We start from the raw sequence: 17,073 nt of genomic DNA, 5'->3' as shown, positions 1-17,073 counted from the left end.
TAGTTTGACACTGACCGAAGTGTCAAACTGCCGTGTGTTAGAAAGGGAAAGAAATTGTTTCCCTCTCATACATATCATACTTGTAAACCTGTACAATGTTTGCAGCATTCTGAAAAAGCTCCCATCCGATGCTTTGCTTTGAAACTAATAGAGAACCATGGGTAATAGTCTAGTTGAGGGGTCGACTGCTAATACGCTACCAAAAATATCGAGAGAGATGTCAAACGACGCGTCTTGACATCAGTATTAAAAATCCGAAGGCGGAAAATAAAAATTTTAACGCGTTCAAAAGATATTAACGAAAAATCGAAAAAGACCCGCGGGCACCTCCGAAACTGGGGGTTGGATCCATAGTATTTTTGGGCAGAACACCTTTCTGCGTTGGCGGCCTTCGGCCTCGCTTATAAAAAATAACCCTGGGCTACGCCATGCCAAGTCCGGGTGTGTGGTATAACCGTGGCTACCGCCACGATGATGCCCAATTTGTTTTTGTGGGTACGAACACATCAACAACCATATGGAAATCGCCAACTTCAACTGCAAATATCTCCGGACAGAGATACAATTTTCTTTTCCGCCTTCGGATTATTGTTCTCCAGATTAATACGCGTCTTTTGACACCTCACTCGATATTTTTGGTAGCGTATTAGCAGTCGACCCCTCAACTAGACTATTACCGAACTATGTATGCGATTGAAGGAAATGAGATGATTGATATTTTTTTTAACCTCATTTGACATTTCACCTTCGGGCGCTGTACCACTTTGGCACCAGAGAATTGCATAAAAAAATACATTTGTGTGTTAATTTGAATTTAAACCTTCCTGCCGCCACCTTGTATGGTTCGAAGAGGATTTAAGGGCCAATTAATGGTGAAATAACCATTAAGCCATAACCAGATAAAACAGCTGATCGAACCTACCTTATGTAAATCAATGTAATCAATTAATGTTGCCAAACCAGAACGCTAACGCCATAACCATACCATAGCCAACCAATTGGTTTTTGGTTTCTCGCCATATTCACAACCTAAAAATATGTATTTGAGTTGGTGAATTTAATAATTTTTTGTAGATTTTATTAATTGTTTTGGATACGTTATGACTAAAGGCCTTTTTTTTTTGTGGAGTATTTTTGTAATTTTTTGCGTTTTCTTCATTTTTATGAAATTTTGACGATTTTTAGTTTAAGGCACCATTAATCGATAACATTGGAGATGGTTATGGATATGGGTATGGTTACGACTATGGCGTTAGGGTTACGGAAGTTTAATTAGCCCTTAAGTTATTCGACAAAGCGCTACATTGGCCGTTTTTATTTACACGTATATACGTCTACGTTTGCGGGTAAAAAAAGAAACGTTTATCTTCACAAGATAACATTTAGGAGACCCATCTAGCGGCAACTAGCTACAGAACATGTTGTACCGAAGAGACACACCTCTGTTGGCGATAGTGTATAACCTATACCTTAATTTTGTTCTGGTGAATAGTGAACACACACCATTCGTAGAGGTAATACATAGAAGTGAAACATATGCACATATTTCAGCTGCATCTGACAGCACTATAAGCCAACAATAGAAGACCTTACAACGTTTTTCACTTTTACGTGACAAAATGTTGAAATCCGCCTTTATCAAATCGCGCCCTCAAATGGAAGCAAAGGGGCCCAAATTTTTGTATATTGGTTATAACTTATGGTGTTGTCAAAGCAGGCAACCTGGCAAGCGTTGTATGTAATTTGGGCATAATGCAACAATATTTCTACTTTTCATCCCACAAATATTGTAATATGTAAATACGCCTTAAATTTACGCTACGTTACTTTCCTATGTCAACAGTAATACAACCCTGTGTTTCTCTTTCTCCTGCGAAAATTGCACATGGCTTGAAGTCCACGCAGCTGCTCGACTCCAATTCATGACAATTTTATGCATTTCGAGTGTTTATTTTTAATAGATTTTGTGCGAAAACATAAAGAAAAATTCCAAAAGCCATGTAAGTAAAGTGCAGTCCCCGGAATAATCCTTGGTAAAAGTATATTGCCAGTAGAATTACAAAATCAGTACTTTTTCTTGTGTGCATTTGTGTGGGTACGTGCGCTACAAAATTGTGGATGTGTGTGCACGAAAAGGGGCACCACTACTTGGGCTCTGTACTCCTTCAAATAAAAAAAGTATACGTCATCAGTGTTCGCATTGTTAAATGCAAGCATATAGTTTGTTCTGCGAACAATGAGGCAGTAAAATTGGTGTTCGTCCAACAATTTCGATTTCCAAATTGGTATGCATGCATTGTGCGAGAAGGCTGGATATGTGGTAAAGAAAATGGAAATAGCGGAATTGAAACAAGCAGTGTTGCTTTTGTGAGCTTTTTTAAGTTTTATTTTAGCTTCAAAAAGTTTTGTATAAGCAATTTCCTTTTTTTAGTAGCAATTGTACGTGTGTAAGTGGATTCACAAAATGGTACTGAACGATCGAAAGTGAACGAAATTTTGTGAACGACGAACTTATAATAAAGTTCATTCGGTTGTGTCCAATAAGAGACATTTGCGATAATTAAGTGTTATTTCATGCGGAATTTTGTAAGCACAATGTATGTATACTTCGCATGCTAAAATGTGTGGCTAAAGTACAACTGTACTTTTTCTATAAATGTACATAACCTGAATACGTTATTACAATTAAAATTCCAAAAATATTTATAGCCTACTAGGTAGGCACGAATAATTGTACGATACGAGGTCAACGGCAAAGCAGTACTTTTCTGCTGCCATACAAAAGAGTACGAGTATCATGATCGTTCATTTGATTACGAACCTGCATGTGAGGACGGTCTATTGCGCGGATGAAAGTTTTCATGCAACAGTATAAAGGATTATTTAGTGAATTAGAATTATCTAGTGAATTCGTGCGTCCCGTAAAGAGTATAGTAAAATATGTTTACGTGAAGGTTGGTTCGTCAGCCATAAAAGGTAAACACCGCAGAATTTGGTATTGGTGGCACCTTATCGAGGAATAAAGATGTTTTTGGCTTAACGGATTGTGTGTAATACAGTTGCAACGTATAAAGTTAATTCCGAATTAGCTTATGATATTTTGCGAAATACCAATTTTCTCAAATTTTTTTTTTTTTTTTTTTTTGTAAATGTCAAACACAATGAAAGAAATCAGAGAGGAACGAATGGAAAAGTGTAAGCAACAGAATAGACAAAAAATTTGCCACGACATGGGCAAGTGACGATCTCGCCAAATTATACGATTTTGTAATTTCTTTGCATTAAATGTTATGAAAAGCAATAAAATAAAGAATGAATCGAAAATGATATTTGAAAGGTGAAAATTCAATTCAAAATAAATATCTTAAGAAAAATTGTTTTTCAAAGAAGAAAAGCAAAGAAAACCCAACCTTGTTCTGTTTCGTTCCTGCTCTGCGAAAAAAATAGCGCTACAGACGTTTGTTCTTCACTCTTTCTCGCTCGCACGCATTCATAAAGAGTTTTATTAAAAAAAAAAAGAAGAAAAGATTGATAAAATTCGAAAGGAAAGAAAAATTTAGCTATGCTCAAAAAAACTTGGGAAAAGCGTGAATAATTGAACTATTTTTGTGATTGAAATGATAACAAAAGTCACATAATTTTTCATCAGAGAAGTCATCTTCCATTGTCTGTGTGCATGCTTTATAATATATGCATCTTAATTTTGAATATTTGTATGCACATACTTAAGTAAATAAATATATATATTTTTGCAGAGTACTACCCAAGGCAGGTTATAAAGTAGTACCACGTCGAGATTGCAGGAGCAGAAAAAACTAAAACAAATTAAAGCAGGGTTTTGAAATTAACAACCCTCTTAATCCCCTTCAAGCCGAAAAGACAGCAATAGAGAGAAGTGTACAAAGAAAACGCACGCACATATATTCCAAACGCCGAGGCCACATTTTCAAGTGATCTTTTCGGGGACACACAAATTTCTATTAAAAATCAACAGTAAAAAAAAGCACTTGAAAGTCTGGTTCACTTCAAACGGCAGCTGAATCCAGTCGAAGGAGAAACGTGAAACATCAAATCCGTCAACACTAAAATAACAATCATGTCTGGAGAGGAAACGTCTGCTGATCGCAATGTCGAAATCTGGAAAATTAAGAAACTCATCAAGAGTTTGGAAATGGCACGCGGGTGAGTGGAAACATCTGCTTGATTAATAGGATTATCAAATTAGCTATTTGGTGTATTTAGTGATTTTTCAATATGTGCTGTGGGGCGGTATTATTTTTTAACTATTCTTAAAGCTATAATCACTTAGGACTAGGTCACGCTATCCTTAAGATCTTTGGGTGACTGACAGTCGGTAGTGTGACACCATCGATGCGTACGTCCAATATTTGCGACATCTGTTCCTTCCACGTCGTAAACAGGGTGGCCGTGAATTCTGTCCGTGATAACGCAAGTTGCGCGAGGTGAAGATATCGGAAAGATTGGGGAGATAACTGTTTATTTTAGAAACTAATTCATCAATAGAAGGGCCAGGTCCTGTAGCCATAATCGAGCAGTCGTCAGGTGGGGAAGGGAGTTTTGATATGTAGAAATTAAACAGAAGCGGGGATAGGACACCTCCCTGTGGAACCCCCTATTTAATTTTTCCGGGTATAGAAATTTCGTTCCTAAATTGAACCGATCATTAAGACAATTAGCGGACCATATTTTTAGACAATGGGGAAGGTGTGAGCCTTCTATGTCTTGGAGTAGCGTACCGTGGTTGCCTGTGTCAAAAGCTTTTGACAGGTCAAGTGCCACGAGCACCGGCCTATGATGGGGTTATCCTGATTAAATCCGTAATTTATCTGAGTGTTAATGGCATTGAGCGCGGTGGTGGTGCTACGCGTAACTTACTAGCTGGATAAAACGGCAATTAAAAATGTTTGCTCAAAAATGTCGATACGTAAACGAGGTTCGGAGCTTAAATTATATGAGGGAGTTTGAATTTTCAGTAATGTCAATTTTATTATATATCCCCAAATCACATGCTTTATAAGCCCAACTGGTATTGGTAGCTGTTTATTGCCGCCCTTTTCATTTCATTTATTCAAATGTTCTATTTGTACATTATAATAACACACACACACTTTTATTTATATTAGTTGCACAGCATGGTGGCTGTTCTTCTATATTTTTGGGTCGGTGGGTGTTTGCTTTCGCGCATGCTTTACTGCTTATTATTATAGTTAAACACACCGCTTTGGTACATCTCTCCCCAATAGCATCACTCTAACGTTTGTACATTCAAATTTGACATAGTTACTATGCTTGCCTATTAAATTTGAAAATTTGGCTTCAAAAAAGCGGGCGTGTTGTATACAATAAACAAAAAGTAAGTTAGTACTTTTTTTCGATGATTAGTTGTTAGGGGATATAGATCCGGCGCGTTCCGGTAACAAGCACCATTAAGGTACTAGGGGATTTAATGGGTTGATAAGCGCAATACAAAGATTTATAGCTTCAAAGCTTCCGCAACCCAATTGTCAACCTTACCTACGCGAGGGGAATCCTATTACAAATATGTAGCAGGCGAGGTTCTGGTGACATACAGTTTCTCATGGAACTAGGGTTTGGGGCGTTATGGCCTAGAAGGTTTATTGTGGTCATATAAATTCCCGAGATGGTCGGGCTAGTACCTTAATGGTGCTTTGTTACCGGTACGTACCGGATCTATATCCGGCAAAAGACCATCAACATCGATAACACTCCCCAAAACCTTCGTGTGTATGATACATTCATATTTGCAACAGGACTCCACTCGTGTAGGTGAGGTTGACAATTGGGTTGAGAAAGCTCTGAACCTATAAAGCTTTGTATTGCGCTTATGAACCCAGTGGATGCTATAGATTAATTTTAATGTGATCTTTCGATTTATGCAAAAAAAGTTAAAACTTTTATCCTTATACGCAAAACTGTATATACTGCTCCTGAATAGGAAGTAGTTGTAAAAAATGTTGGGAATACTTTTTTAAAATCCCGTATCTGCGTAGATACAGTGTTTTTTTTTACATATAAGTTATTCTCCTAATCGTTTGGTCGATTAACTGACGCCAACTGAGCGGGTATCAAGTGTTTCTCCACACTCAAATGGCAGCCCTTGGTCAGGAAAAATCCGGAATTGCTCCGGTACATAGAATCTGTTTTCGCGTACTCCATGAAGATTTCTCTTACTGGGCTCTTAAATCGCGAGTGTCGATAGGATTACTTTTGTTTGGCCATTTTTGTTTATTAGAGAAACTCCCTTTCACAAAGTCTTTTATTATTTTATAGAGTATATTTTTAAACCCCAGCTTCGTTAATACCCCAATGAGTCGTACGTCGTATTAAAATACATCCGTAAAAAGAGCTATCAGCAAAAAGCATTAAATAATCTAAATTCATGCAAACACTAATCGTTACTGAAACGATTTTTTAGTTGATTTTTTGCTTTTCTTACGACAGTTCTTTGAAACTTATAAATTGGCTGCTAAATAAAGCACACAATTGAAGTAAAAATTATGTTGATGATTTCTAGGTTTGCATCGCCTGACCGGACACATAGGCCTTGACGTTCTAAGACACTGTCCCTGCGGTTGTTGTTGTTGTAGCGATAAGGTTGCTCCCCGAAGGCTTTGGGGAGTGTTATCGATATGATGGTCCTTTGCCGGATACAGATCCGGTACGCTCCGGTAACACAGCACCATTAAGGTGCTAGCCCGACCATCTCGGGAACGATTTATGTGGCCACATTAAACCTTCAGGCCATCTCCCTCCCCTCCCCCAAGTTCCATGAGGAGCTTGGGGTCGCCAGAGCCTCGTCTGTTAGTGAAACAGGATTCGCCGCGGATAGGTGAGGTTGACAATTAGGTTTGGAGAAGCTATATGCGCTGGCAACCTGAAGGGTTGCGCTACACACCCCTTGAATCTGGTATTTTAGTCGCCTCTTACGACAGGCATACCTACCGCGGGTATATTCTTACCCCCTTACCCGCGGGGTCCTGTCCCTGCGGTCGATGCCAGGATCAAATATATAATATTGCACAGAGTGGTGTATGATAAACGCGAGGCCGCCTCCATTTCCGCTCTCGCGGTCTTTCCTGTGGACATTATACCCAGAGCAGGTCTGCAATGCAGATCTTGCTGTGAGTTTAGTCTCTTGAATCGCAGCAATGCGGATGTTGTGCCGCTTCATGAAATTGACTGTCTCCGTAATCTTCCCAGTTAGTCCGTTACAGTTTAACTGCATAATTCTGAAGTGCATAAGGGGAGACACCGCCACTCTGGGGGTAAGTGACGGGTGACTACGCCTGGGTTGTGGAAGGCCAGGACGCAATTGCTGTTGTGGCCCTGGGACTGGGCGTCCTTGGGCAAGCATTGGGGTACCCGGCGTAGACTACGGGACGCCCTTGGGCGTGAACAGCAATGAGCCACAAAAGATTTATAAAAGTTACGTGGACGTCGGGTTTTGGGATCAAGCCCAGAACAACCTGTCCGATGCAACCATCCCTTGCACGAGACACACTAAACAGAGTATGACCGTGCTAAAAAGATTCTTTTCCGGCAGATGCAGCAAAACCATTTCTCAGGAGCGGGGGATCTGATGCTTCTCTGTTCGATTGACTTACCATGTTGTACAATTTATGTGGCCTTCCTCGTCTTCCGGTGAGAACTTTCTTAGGCCTGCCTGGTCCTCGCATCGAAATCATGGGAGTAGCATACCGTTCAGTATTTTCAAGTTCAGAAGGGGTATTATACCCGTCTTCTCCTTCATCGCTAAAATCTTCTTTAGGATCTTCGTTGTCTTCTTCAGCGCTGCTACTTTTTATATGTTTGTTGTTGTTGAAAATTTTTAAATCAATACCAAAACCTACATCTTTTTTGAAGTTTTCTTCGTCAATACTGTATTTTTTATATTTGCTATAATTGACATTTGTCACTATGCTGAATTGGCATAAAAATGTCTTAACTTTTCCTATATCTACTTGTACATATATCCCATATATATAAGATTAAATTGTTTGCTTTTACGATGTTATTTTAATATGTACATAAATAGATATAAGGAAAATGCCTAATAAATGAATGAATGAATAAATTCTTCATAACCGCTCAACTCGAAACTGTTACCAAAAGTGACATCTCTTCTTCGTAAAACATTTCTTGTATTTGCCTCCCAAAGCCTGTAAACCTTAGTTTCTTCTGAATATACAATAAAAATACATTTTTTGGATTTGGCTTTAAACTTTCCCTTTTTATGAGTTTTGTAAAGGGCATAAGCCGTTGACCCAAACTGCCGAAAGTGAGTTACGTTTGGCAATCTTCCAGTCCACAATTTAAATGGCATTTCACCATCCAAACTACGAGATGGGCATCTATTTCGCAAATAATTTGCTGTCAAAACCGCTTCAGCCCAAAAAACTGCGGGCAGCCCTGATTGAATCATCATGCATCTGGCCATTTCTACCAATGTCCTATTTTTGCGCTCTGCAACGCCGTTTTGTTGCGGCGTATAATCAACTGTCCGTTCGTATTTTATACCCTCTTTCTTTAAAAATGTCTGTATTTCATTGTTAACGTATTCCATTCCGTTGTCTGATCTGATACATTTAATAAACTTACCAGTCCTTTTTTCGACCATGCGTTTGTATTCTGCAAATTTGGTCATAACTTCGCTTTCTTTCTGATGAAATATATTTCGCACCACCTTGATTTGTCATCAATGAATGTGACAAAATATCGAGATCCCCCCAAGGAATTTGTACGCATTGGTCCACATACGTCAGTGTGAACTAACTCCAATAGATCAGTCGTTTTAGTGGCCGATTTTGGGAATGGTGTCTGAGTTTTTTTTCCCTTAACACAGACTTCACAAATAGGTAATTGTTCGTTGAAATTTGTTTCAGCTCCAACAACTTTGTCTTTTCGTTTTGCATCTTTTAGATCCTTCTCGTTCACGTGGCCGAATCGTTCATGCTATTCTTGCAAACTTATTTGTGCTAGACTACATTTTTCAGTTTTCTCTGAAACATAGTACAAATCTTTAAATCTAGTAGCCATCATTACTTTTTACCTGTTTCTGGTTGTAAGACTATGGCCTCTTTTGCGGTAAATTCTACATTAAAACCATGATCTGTTATTTTCGAAACTGAGAGTAGATTTGATCGCAGGTCAGGAACGTAGAGCTTACTTACTTACTTAATTGGCGCTGCGATGCCTTCTGAGGTGATGAGTTTCACAGTACCAATTCCATGTATTTTCGTTGACTCGTTGTTAGCCAATTGTAAAACATTTATGTCCGATGGTTCAAGTCCTCTAAATTTTTCCTTTCTGCCACACATATGCGAAGATGCACCTGAATCTAGACACCATCGCTCGAGCTCTCCATTCACCTGAATTGCGACTTCTGCAGTTCTTGTTGATTCGTTACGTTTCAAGCCATTCTCCTTAGCCTTTGCTTCGTTTTCCTTCGCTCTACATTCTTTGGCCTTGTGACCTATTTTTCCGCAGTAATGACAGGCATATTTAAACTTTCCCTTACCTTGCTTTCTTAATCTTTTATATAAAAGTGGGCGTGGTCCTTAACCAATTTCGTTAATTTTTCTTCAAAGTATTCCTTATAGTAAAGGCAGCCTCTGCCGAATTTTGTTACGATAGGTTTAACGATTTTGGATTTATGATTTATGATTAATAATAATTATATTAATCAAGAGTCAATATCAGTTCACATGTCAAATGTGTCAAATGTGTATTATTTACTAAATAATCAGGTTTTTGTGTTTTCCAAAAAGTTATATATATATATAAAAAGAAGTGTACATTTTGATTGTCACTCCATAACTATATAAAATTCTTCTGTCACGGTGTTAGAGGCTTAACTCCTCCGAAACGGCTGAACCGATTCTCATCAAATTTTGTGAGCATATTGGGTAGGTATGAGAATCGGCCAACGTCTACCTTTTTTTCGCTAGGAGCATAGACTCTTGAGATCAAAACGTGGACCCAGGTACCCCTAGAATGTGTTTATACAATATGGATATCAAATGAAAGCTGTTGATGAGTGCTATAGTACAGAATAATTTTCAAACACCTGGGTGCCTAGGGTCTCGAGATATAGGCCAAAACGTGGACCAGGGTACCCCTAGAATGTGTTTATACAATATGGATATCAAATGAAAGCTGTTGATGAGTGCTATATTACAGGATAATTTTCATACAACTGGGAGGCTAGGGTCTCGAGATATAGCCCAAAACGTAGACCCGGGTACCCTAGAATGTGTTTATACAATATGGGTATCAAATGAAAACTGTTGATGAGTGCTATAGTACAGGACAATTTTCATACAACTGGGAGACTAGGGTCTCGAGATATAACATAAAACGTGGACCCGGGTACCCTAGAATGTGTTTATACAATATGGATATCAAATGAAAACTGTTGATGAGTGCTATAGTACAGGGCCATTTTCATACAACTGGGAGGCTAGGGTCTCGAGATATAGCATAAAACGTGGACCCGGATACACCTAGAATGTGTTTTTACATTATGGATATCAAATTGAAGCTGTTGATGTATGCTTTAGTACAGAGTAAGTTTTACACCGCTGGATGACTACGGTCTCGAGATATAGACCAAAACATGGACTCGGATATACCTAGAATGTGTTTTTATATTATGGGTATGAAATTGATGCTGTTGATATGCGCTGTAATATAGAGTAAGTTTTACACCGCTGAGTGAGTAGGGTCTCGAGATATAGGCCAAAACATGGACCCGGATACCCCTAGAATGTGTGTGTATTATGGATATCAAATGAAAGCTGTTGCTGAGAGCTCTAAAGTTCATTGTGATATTCGATTTAGTCGCATCAACCTGGCAAAACTGATAAATATGCATGCGAAGCCGAAATAAAGGCCTGAAATTTCGTATATAAATTTGCCTATATTAATATTTACGATGCTTTTTTCTGGGAAGTATACCAGAGACGGACTGGGACTGGGATTAGAACTAGGACTGGGACTGAGACTGCGACTCGGAGTAGGAGTGGAACAAAATACATACCACCCTCTGGGACTGGCAAAAAGAAATGAAGAGGAAGGAGAAAAACTTAAGAGAAGAGAAAAGAGAGAAGGAGACTGAGACAAAGATGGAGATGAAGCGAAAAAGACTTAGGGGGGAGTGAATAAAAAGATTAGGAAAAAGTGTAGAGGGGTTGGACAGAGTTAGATGGAAAAAGCTTATTAAAATGTATGCAGATAGGCGAAATTTAGGGCAGAACAACGTCTGCCTGGTCTGCTAGTATATGTATATAAAAATTGGGCGTGTTTAACATCCGATTTCGCTCATTTTCAAATCCAATCTATTCTGGGTCCAGCTAAGCTCGTGTACCAAATTTGGTGAAGATGTCTCAATATTTACTCAAGTTATAGTGTTAAATATAAATAAAATTGTATTTCGATACTGCTGATTTTGATATATGGAAGTCTATATCTATTTCGATTCCTTTATACCTGTACAACCAACGGTTATCCAATCAAAGTTAATATACTCTTGTGCAAAGTACGCTGAGTATAAAACATTGAGAAAGAGTCTTACGTTCAGGATTCCCTCATTCCGTGAGCAAAGATGCTTACACATTAAAAACAGAAAGGATAGATTTGTTCTAATTATTTGTCCAAAACTGGGCGTATGTTAAATTTTGTTTTTTTTTTTCATCGTGTTAAGTAGGTACGTACTAATACAGAATTCAGGAACGTGATTCATTTCTGTACGTATGTACGTATTTTTTTGTTTACTTCTTCTCACCTTATATTTCCAAATTTTTGTGAATTACTACTTGCCAACGTTGCCTACAACAGTACTGCAATGCCAAAGCAATCATGCATGTTTATATCGGTTCAAACTGGAGTTTGTTGGCTACGACTGGAGACAGCTGGCAGTAGCGGAATTTTTGTAGTTAAAATTTTGTATCTTTTCCATTTACATTTTTAATGCACGCCTTACCTGCTACACTCGCTTTATGTCTGTATTTGGGTAATAAAATAACAATGCAAAGTCAAAAGGGCTGAGTTAGAGTTGGAGTTTTGTTTCATTGAAAGTTTTAATTCGCATGCTTTATGTAGCACAACATGCCATCCTGCCTCCGTCGTATTCCTTGACTGGTTGTTGCCTGCAACTAGCCATGTTTCGTTTCTGCTGAGATAAGATAATGTTGCTAAGATGCTTTATATTGCATAACCTGTAGTTTATCTACTTGTGCATCACTAGCTATAAATAATATTGGTGGGCTGTATATAAAGTGCGGTTCTATTGCGGATCTGTAGATTTTTACTTATATATTACATGAGCTTACGTGATCTGGCCGAAAGCTTTAAGTTGCAAAGCGAAAAAATCGGCAAAGAGTTAGAGAGCAGTAAGAAAGAAAATAAAGAAATATGTGGTGAAGTAAAGAAAATTGTAAACAACCAAAGTTGCCAGAAATCTTTTTCAGATGTGTTAAAAGGTAGTTTGAAAAACCCGGTTTTACCTAAAATGAAAAAAAGTATGCCAATAATTCTTAAGCCTAAGGCAAATCAAAAATGTGATAAAACAAAAGAAGATTTGAATAAAAAGGTGGATCCAAAGCAACTTAAGATTTCGAATATAGAAAATAAACAAAACGGCGTTGTAATTATAGAAAGCGAAGATAACACTGAGAAACGCGGGAAAAAATTAAATGTGCACTACAAAAAAATATCGGTGATGATTATGAAGTTAAAGTTTCAAGTAGAATAAACCCCAGGTTTGTAATCTCACGTATGAACTTTAAACATGAGGAGACAGAGCTAATTGAAAAATTAAGAATGCAAAACGGCATATTCGAAAAAAGCCACTTAAAGTACGTAACGACGTATGAAATAAAAAAAGGTAATAATAAATACTACAATGCGATAATTGAGACCGATGTCGAATCGTTTCCAAAGGTCCTAACTAATGAAAATATTAATGTCGGATGGGATAGGTGTAATGTATATGATGGTATTGATGTGATATGTTGCTATAAATGTCGTGGATTCAACAAGGCTCCATATGATGAAGTGTGCCTGAAATGCTTGGCAAACATAAAACAAATGAGTGTGATAAAGAAAAAGTAAATAAATGTATCAACTGTGTAAGGACAAATGAGAAGCTGAAGCTTGGACTCGACGAATGTCATGTAACTACCAGTAAGTTGTGTCCAGTTTATTTGAATAAGGTCGATGCAAAAAAGAAAAGAATAGGTTATTAGCAATTAGCAAATGTTAGTGGAATTTGCACAAACATACAAGGGCTTATGAACAATCTCGAGCATATAGAAATTCTAATTGGCAGCAGTGAAATGGATTTTCTTATTCTAACTGAAACACATATGACGACTTGTATCGAAGAAAACGAAATAAATTTACCGGGGTACAAAAGCGAAAGTTGTGTATCTAACTCCATACATACCGGAGGAGTGACATTATATTATAAAAGCAATTGGAAAGTTACAAAGGTACTAGAACACTCGATCCAATCAAAGATGTGGCTGTTAGCATGTAGATGCAAGCGTGGAAATATTGACTTGATTATTGTGGCTGTGTATAGATCACCCAGTAGCTCCGAAAAGGAATTCTGTGAAATTTTTCATGAAAAAATTGAAGAAATAATGGAGTGGTCAGGCAATATAATGATAGCAGGATATTTTAACATTGACTGGAATAAGCGAGGAACGTATAAAAGAAATATTGAAAGTTTTTTGAATGACAATGGTCTAAAGCAACATGTGAAAGAACATACCCGCGTAACCAGTTACTCGAAAACTCTAATAGACTATATAATTAGCAACATTCAAGCAATAGACGTGAGGGTTAATAGTTACCTAAAAATATCAGATCACGAGCTCATTGAATTCCATATAAACTTTAAGAAAACTAAGCGTAGTACAACATTTGAAGAAATAATATATTTTAAATATGATAAAGCCAAATTTGCTCACGAGTTAGGCAGGCAAAAGCTAACCTTGTCAAGTGATGATGTGCACAGTGGTGCTAAAGTATTTGACGAAAGCTTCGAAAATACAATAAAGATGTTTATGAAGAAGAAAGTTATTCCATGCGGGAAAAAAATAAATGATTGATACAACAACCATCTCCGGAGTCTAAGAAAGATGAAATATGATCTGTATCAAGAAACTAAAAGAATAGGTACAACCCATAGCTGGATAAATTACAAAACTTCAAGAAATAATTACAAAAAGGAAGTTATTAAAGCGAAAAAGAACTACGTAAACAAAAGAATTTTAGAAGCGAAAGATCAAAAACAAATGTGGAATGAGATAAAAAAATTAGTATTAAAACAGAACAAAAAGCAAATTGACTATGTGCATAACGTAGATGACATTCTAAAAGACATGCAGATGGTAGTGAGCAAAAATGGCAAACAACTATCTGAGTACAGGAATGAATTTGATAATGCTCTCAAGAAACATGAAAAAGAAATAAAGCAAGTTTTAAAAGCAGTGGAAGTTGCATTTAGCGACAGAATTAAGGCAATGCAAAAAGCGCAAGAATCATGCGAAAAGAGTGTTGTAGAAGTAAACAAAATACGGGAAATTGCTGAAGGCTTCAAGCGAAGCAGCGAGCAGGTCTGTGATGAGTTGAAAACAAACAAGGATGACAATAAGAAAATGATTGAAGAAATAAGTAAAGAGAATAAAAAAATGTGCAATGAAATAAAGAAAAATGTTAATAGTGTTGAAGCCAAAGTGTCATACGCAGCGATAACAAAAAATGATGGACAAAAAAAAGAAGTGTTACCAGACATTAGAAAGAATCATCCCCTAATTGTCAAGCCGAATAAAAAGCAAAATATAGAAATAACCAAAACTGACCTAAACTCGAAAGTTGATCCTAAAGGGCTGCAAATAACTAATATAGTAGCAAGGCAAAGCGGAGTTGTTATTGTTGAAAGCGAAAATGACCATGAGCGTGACAAAATAAAAAATGCCATTGAGAACAATCTGGGAAATAACTATGAGGTTAAGATTCCCAAAAAAGTGAAACCAGCAGTCATGGTGACTGGTATAAATTTTAAATATAGCGACGAGGAACTGGTGCAAAGAATTAAACGACAAAACATTTGTTTAAGTGAAACGGACATCAAAATTGTTAAGCAATATGAAGTGAAAAAGAACGCGAAAAACTATTATAATGCTGTGATAGAAATGAATGTTGAAGCGTTCACAAATGTACTAGCTGGAGAGAGGCTTAATGTAGGTTGGGAACGTTGCCGAATATATGATGCAGTGCAGGTATTGTGTTGTTTTAAATGCAAAGGCTTCAATCACAAAGCGGCTGACTGCAAGGAAAAGGAAGTATGCACAAAATGCTTGGGTGAGCATAAACATACACAATGTATAAAGGATGCAGTAAACAAGTGCATTAACTGCATACGAGCAAACAAGGAGCTGAATCTAGGACTTGACGAAAACCATGATACTCTGGATAGAACTTGTCCCGTATACCAACAAAAACTAGATGCAAGGAAAAGGAAAGTTGTTTATTAGCAACCAAAGAAAATCCTTACAGCAGCGCAAAAGTCAAAATATTATTTAAATCGAGATAGCAATATATACAACTTGGAATGCATTTATCTTAATATTAGTAGTATCATAGCTAATAAAATCGAGCTGGAACGTCTTATTGAAATAAGAAGACCAAGTATTGTGTTATGTACGGAAACGTGTACAACAGAACATATCTTGGATTCTGAACTTAGTATTCCGACATACAAATGCATTCGTTGCGACTCTCAAAGTAGGCACACTGGCGGTGTTGTCATGTATGTGAATGAAAATATACAATTTAGCATAGTTTATAATAAAGCTATCAACATGAATGTGTGGTGCATTATTGTAAAAATAAACAAATGCGCGTTAAAATGGAAAATCGGTGTACTATATCACTCACCAAGTAGCAGTGACTCCACCTTTATTACTTATCTAAATGAAATCATCACTGAACATCTCAAGGAGGCGGATAATAATTTAATAATTGGAGATTTTAATATCAATGTAAATGTATCGTCAACATACTCAAACCAGCTAACAAGTTTATTTGCACAAATGGCAATGATACAAAGGATAAACTTCGACACAAGGATAACAGAGTACTCGTCTACAAGAATTGATTTGCTATTCAGTAACAATGATAAAGTTAAAGCAGTAAATATAGGTGAACATCGCATTTCTGATCATGAGACAATCCACTTCGAAGTGCCAACAACAAAGCTTTGTAAAATGAGAAGGTATGCTACTGTTACATGTTGGGAGTACTATAGTGCTGAAAATCTTTTAACTTTGCTACGAACATGCGATTTCAGCTTTATGTCAATTTCCGGAGTAGAAACTAAAACTAAAGCCCTAAACGAAGTTGTAACTGTGGCTATGCAAGCACTGACTTATATAAAGAGGACCCAAATACAGATAAGAAATAAGTGGTACGACCGAGAATTAACAAACCTGCATAAAAGAAAAATAGAATCTTATAAAACTGCTCGAAATACTGGATTTTGGGACGAATATAACGTCATTAAGAAAATATATAAAAGAACCATAATTTATAAAAAAAAGAAATACATGGAAGATAGAGTAAATCATAACAATGGCGATATGAAACGTATGTGGAAGTGTCTAAAAGACCTCGTCGAGCTTAATGATGTTAAAAAACATATCACTAAAATTGTAATTAACGGTGAATGCCTGGAAAATGAATATGATATAGCTAATGCCCTAAATAACTTTTTTATACAAAGTATTGTTGAAATTAATGATAGCATCGAAGAAATTGTAAATGGGGATGAAATAAGCGCAAATCATAGTAATCCATTTGAAACATTTAAATTTACTGACATTGTAGTGGACGATATTATTATTATCACAAAATCACTTAAAAACAAATATGGCGGCGACAAGCTTTTATCGGAGGGTGTCGTTAAAGATGCCATGACATATACTGCTAATTTCTACAAAGACATAATTAACGAATCCTTAAACA

General features: G+C 37.0%; 1 protein-coding gene and 1 long non-coding RNA gene across 9 annotated transcripts in view; one reads left to right on the top strand and one right to left on the bottom strand.

Moving 5' to 3' along the window:
- The first annotated feature begins 1,859 nt into the window (after positions 1 to 1,859).
- The window catches only part of eRF1 (eukaryotic release factor 1), a 55,716-nt gene continuing 40,502 nt past the window's right edge, over positions 1,860 to 17,073 (top strand). For 2 of the 8 annotated variants that reach the window (XM_067787620.1, XM_067787628.1), the window contains exons 1-2: positions 1,860 to 2,000; positions 3,756 to 4,182. In XM_067787620.1, the coding sequence (XP_067643721.1) occupies positions 4,097 to 4,182 (86 nt within the window). In that variant the 5' untranslated portion in view covers positions 1,860 to 2,000; positions 3,756 to 4,096. Of the gene's footprint in view, positions 2,001 to 2,457; positions 2,598 to 2,805; positions 2,977 to 3,052; positions 3,196 to 3,215; positions 3,338 to 3,755; positions 4,183 to 17,073 lie in introns of those variants that run through there. The other 6 variants (XM_067787622.1, XM_067787627.1, XM_067787621.1 and 3 more) reach the window with 6 other exon arrangements.
- On the bottom strand, positions 11,739 to 12,361 carry LOC137254547 (uncharacterized). Its single transcript, XR_010954024.1, has 3 exons — positions 12,273 to 12,361; positions 12,023 to 12,214; positions 11,739 to 11,951 (listed from the first exon to the last, which is right to left on the bottom strand). It is a non-coding gene; the product is annotated as an uncharacterized lncRNA (long non-coding RNA).

The sequence above is a fragment of the Eurosta solidaginis genome, chromosome 5, assembly GCF_040869045.1.
Source record: "Eurosta solidaginis isolate ZX-2024a chromosome 5, ASM4086904v1, whole genome shotgun sequence".
Classification (NCBI taxonomy): domain Eukaryota; kingdom Metazoa; phylum Arthropoda; class Insecta; order Diptera; family Tephritidae; genus Eurosta; species Eurosta solidaginis.
Note: the sequence above shows the minus strand (reverse complement) of the source record. Positions and strands in the feature narration are given on the sequence as shown.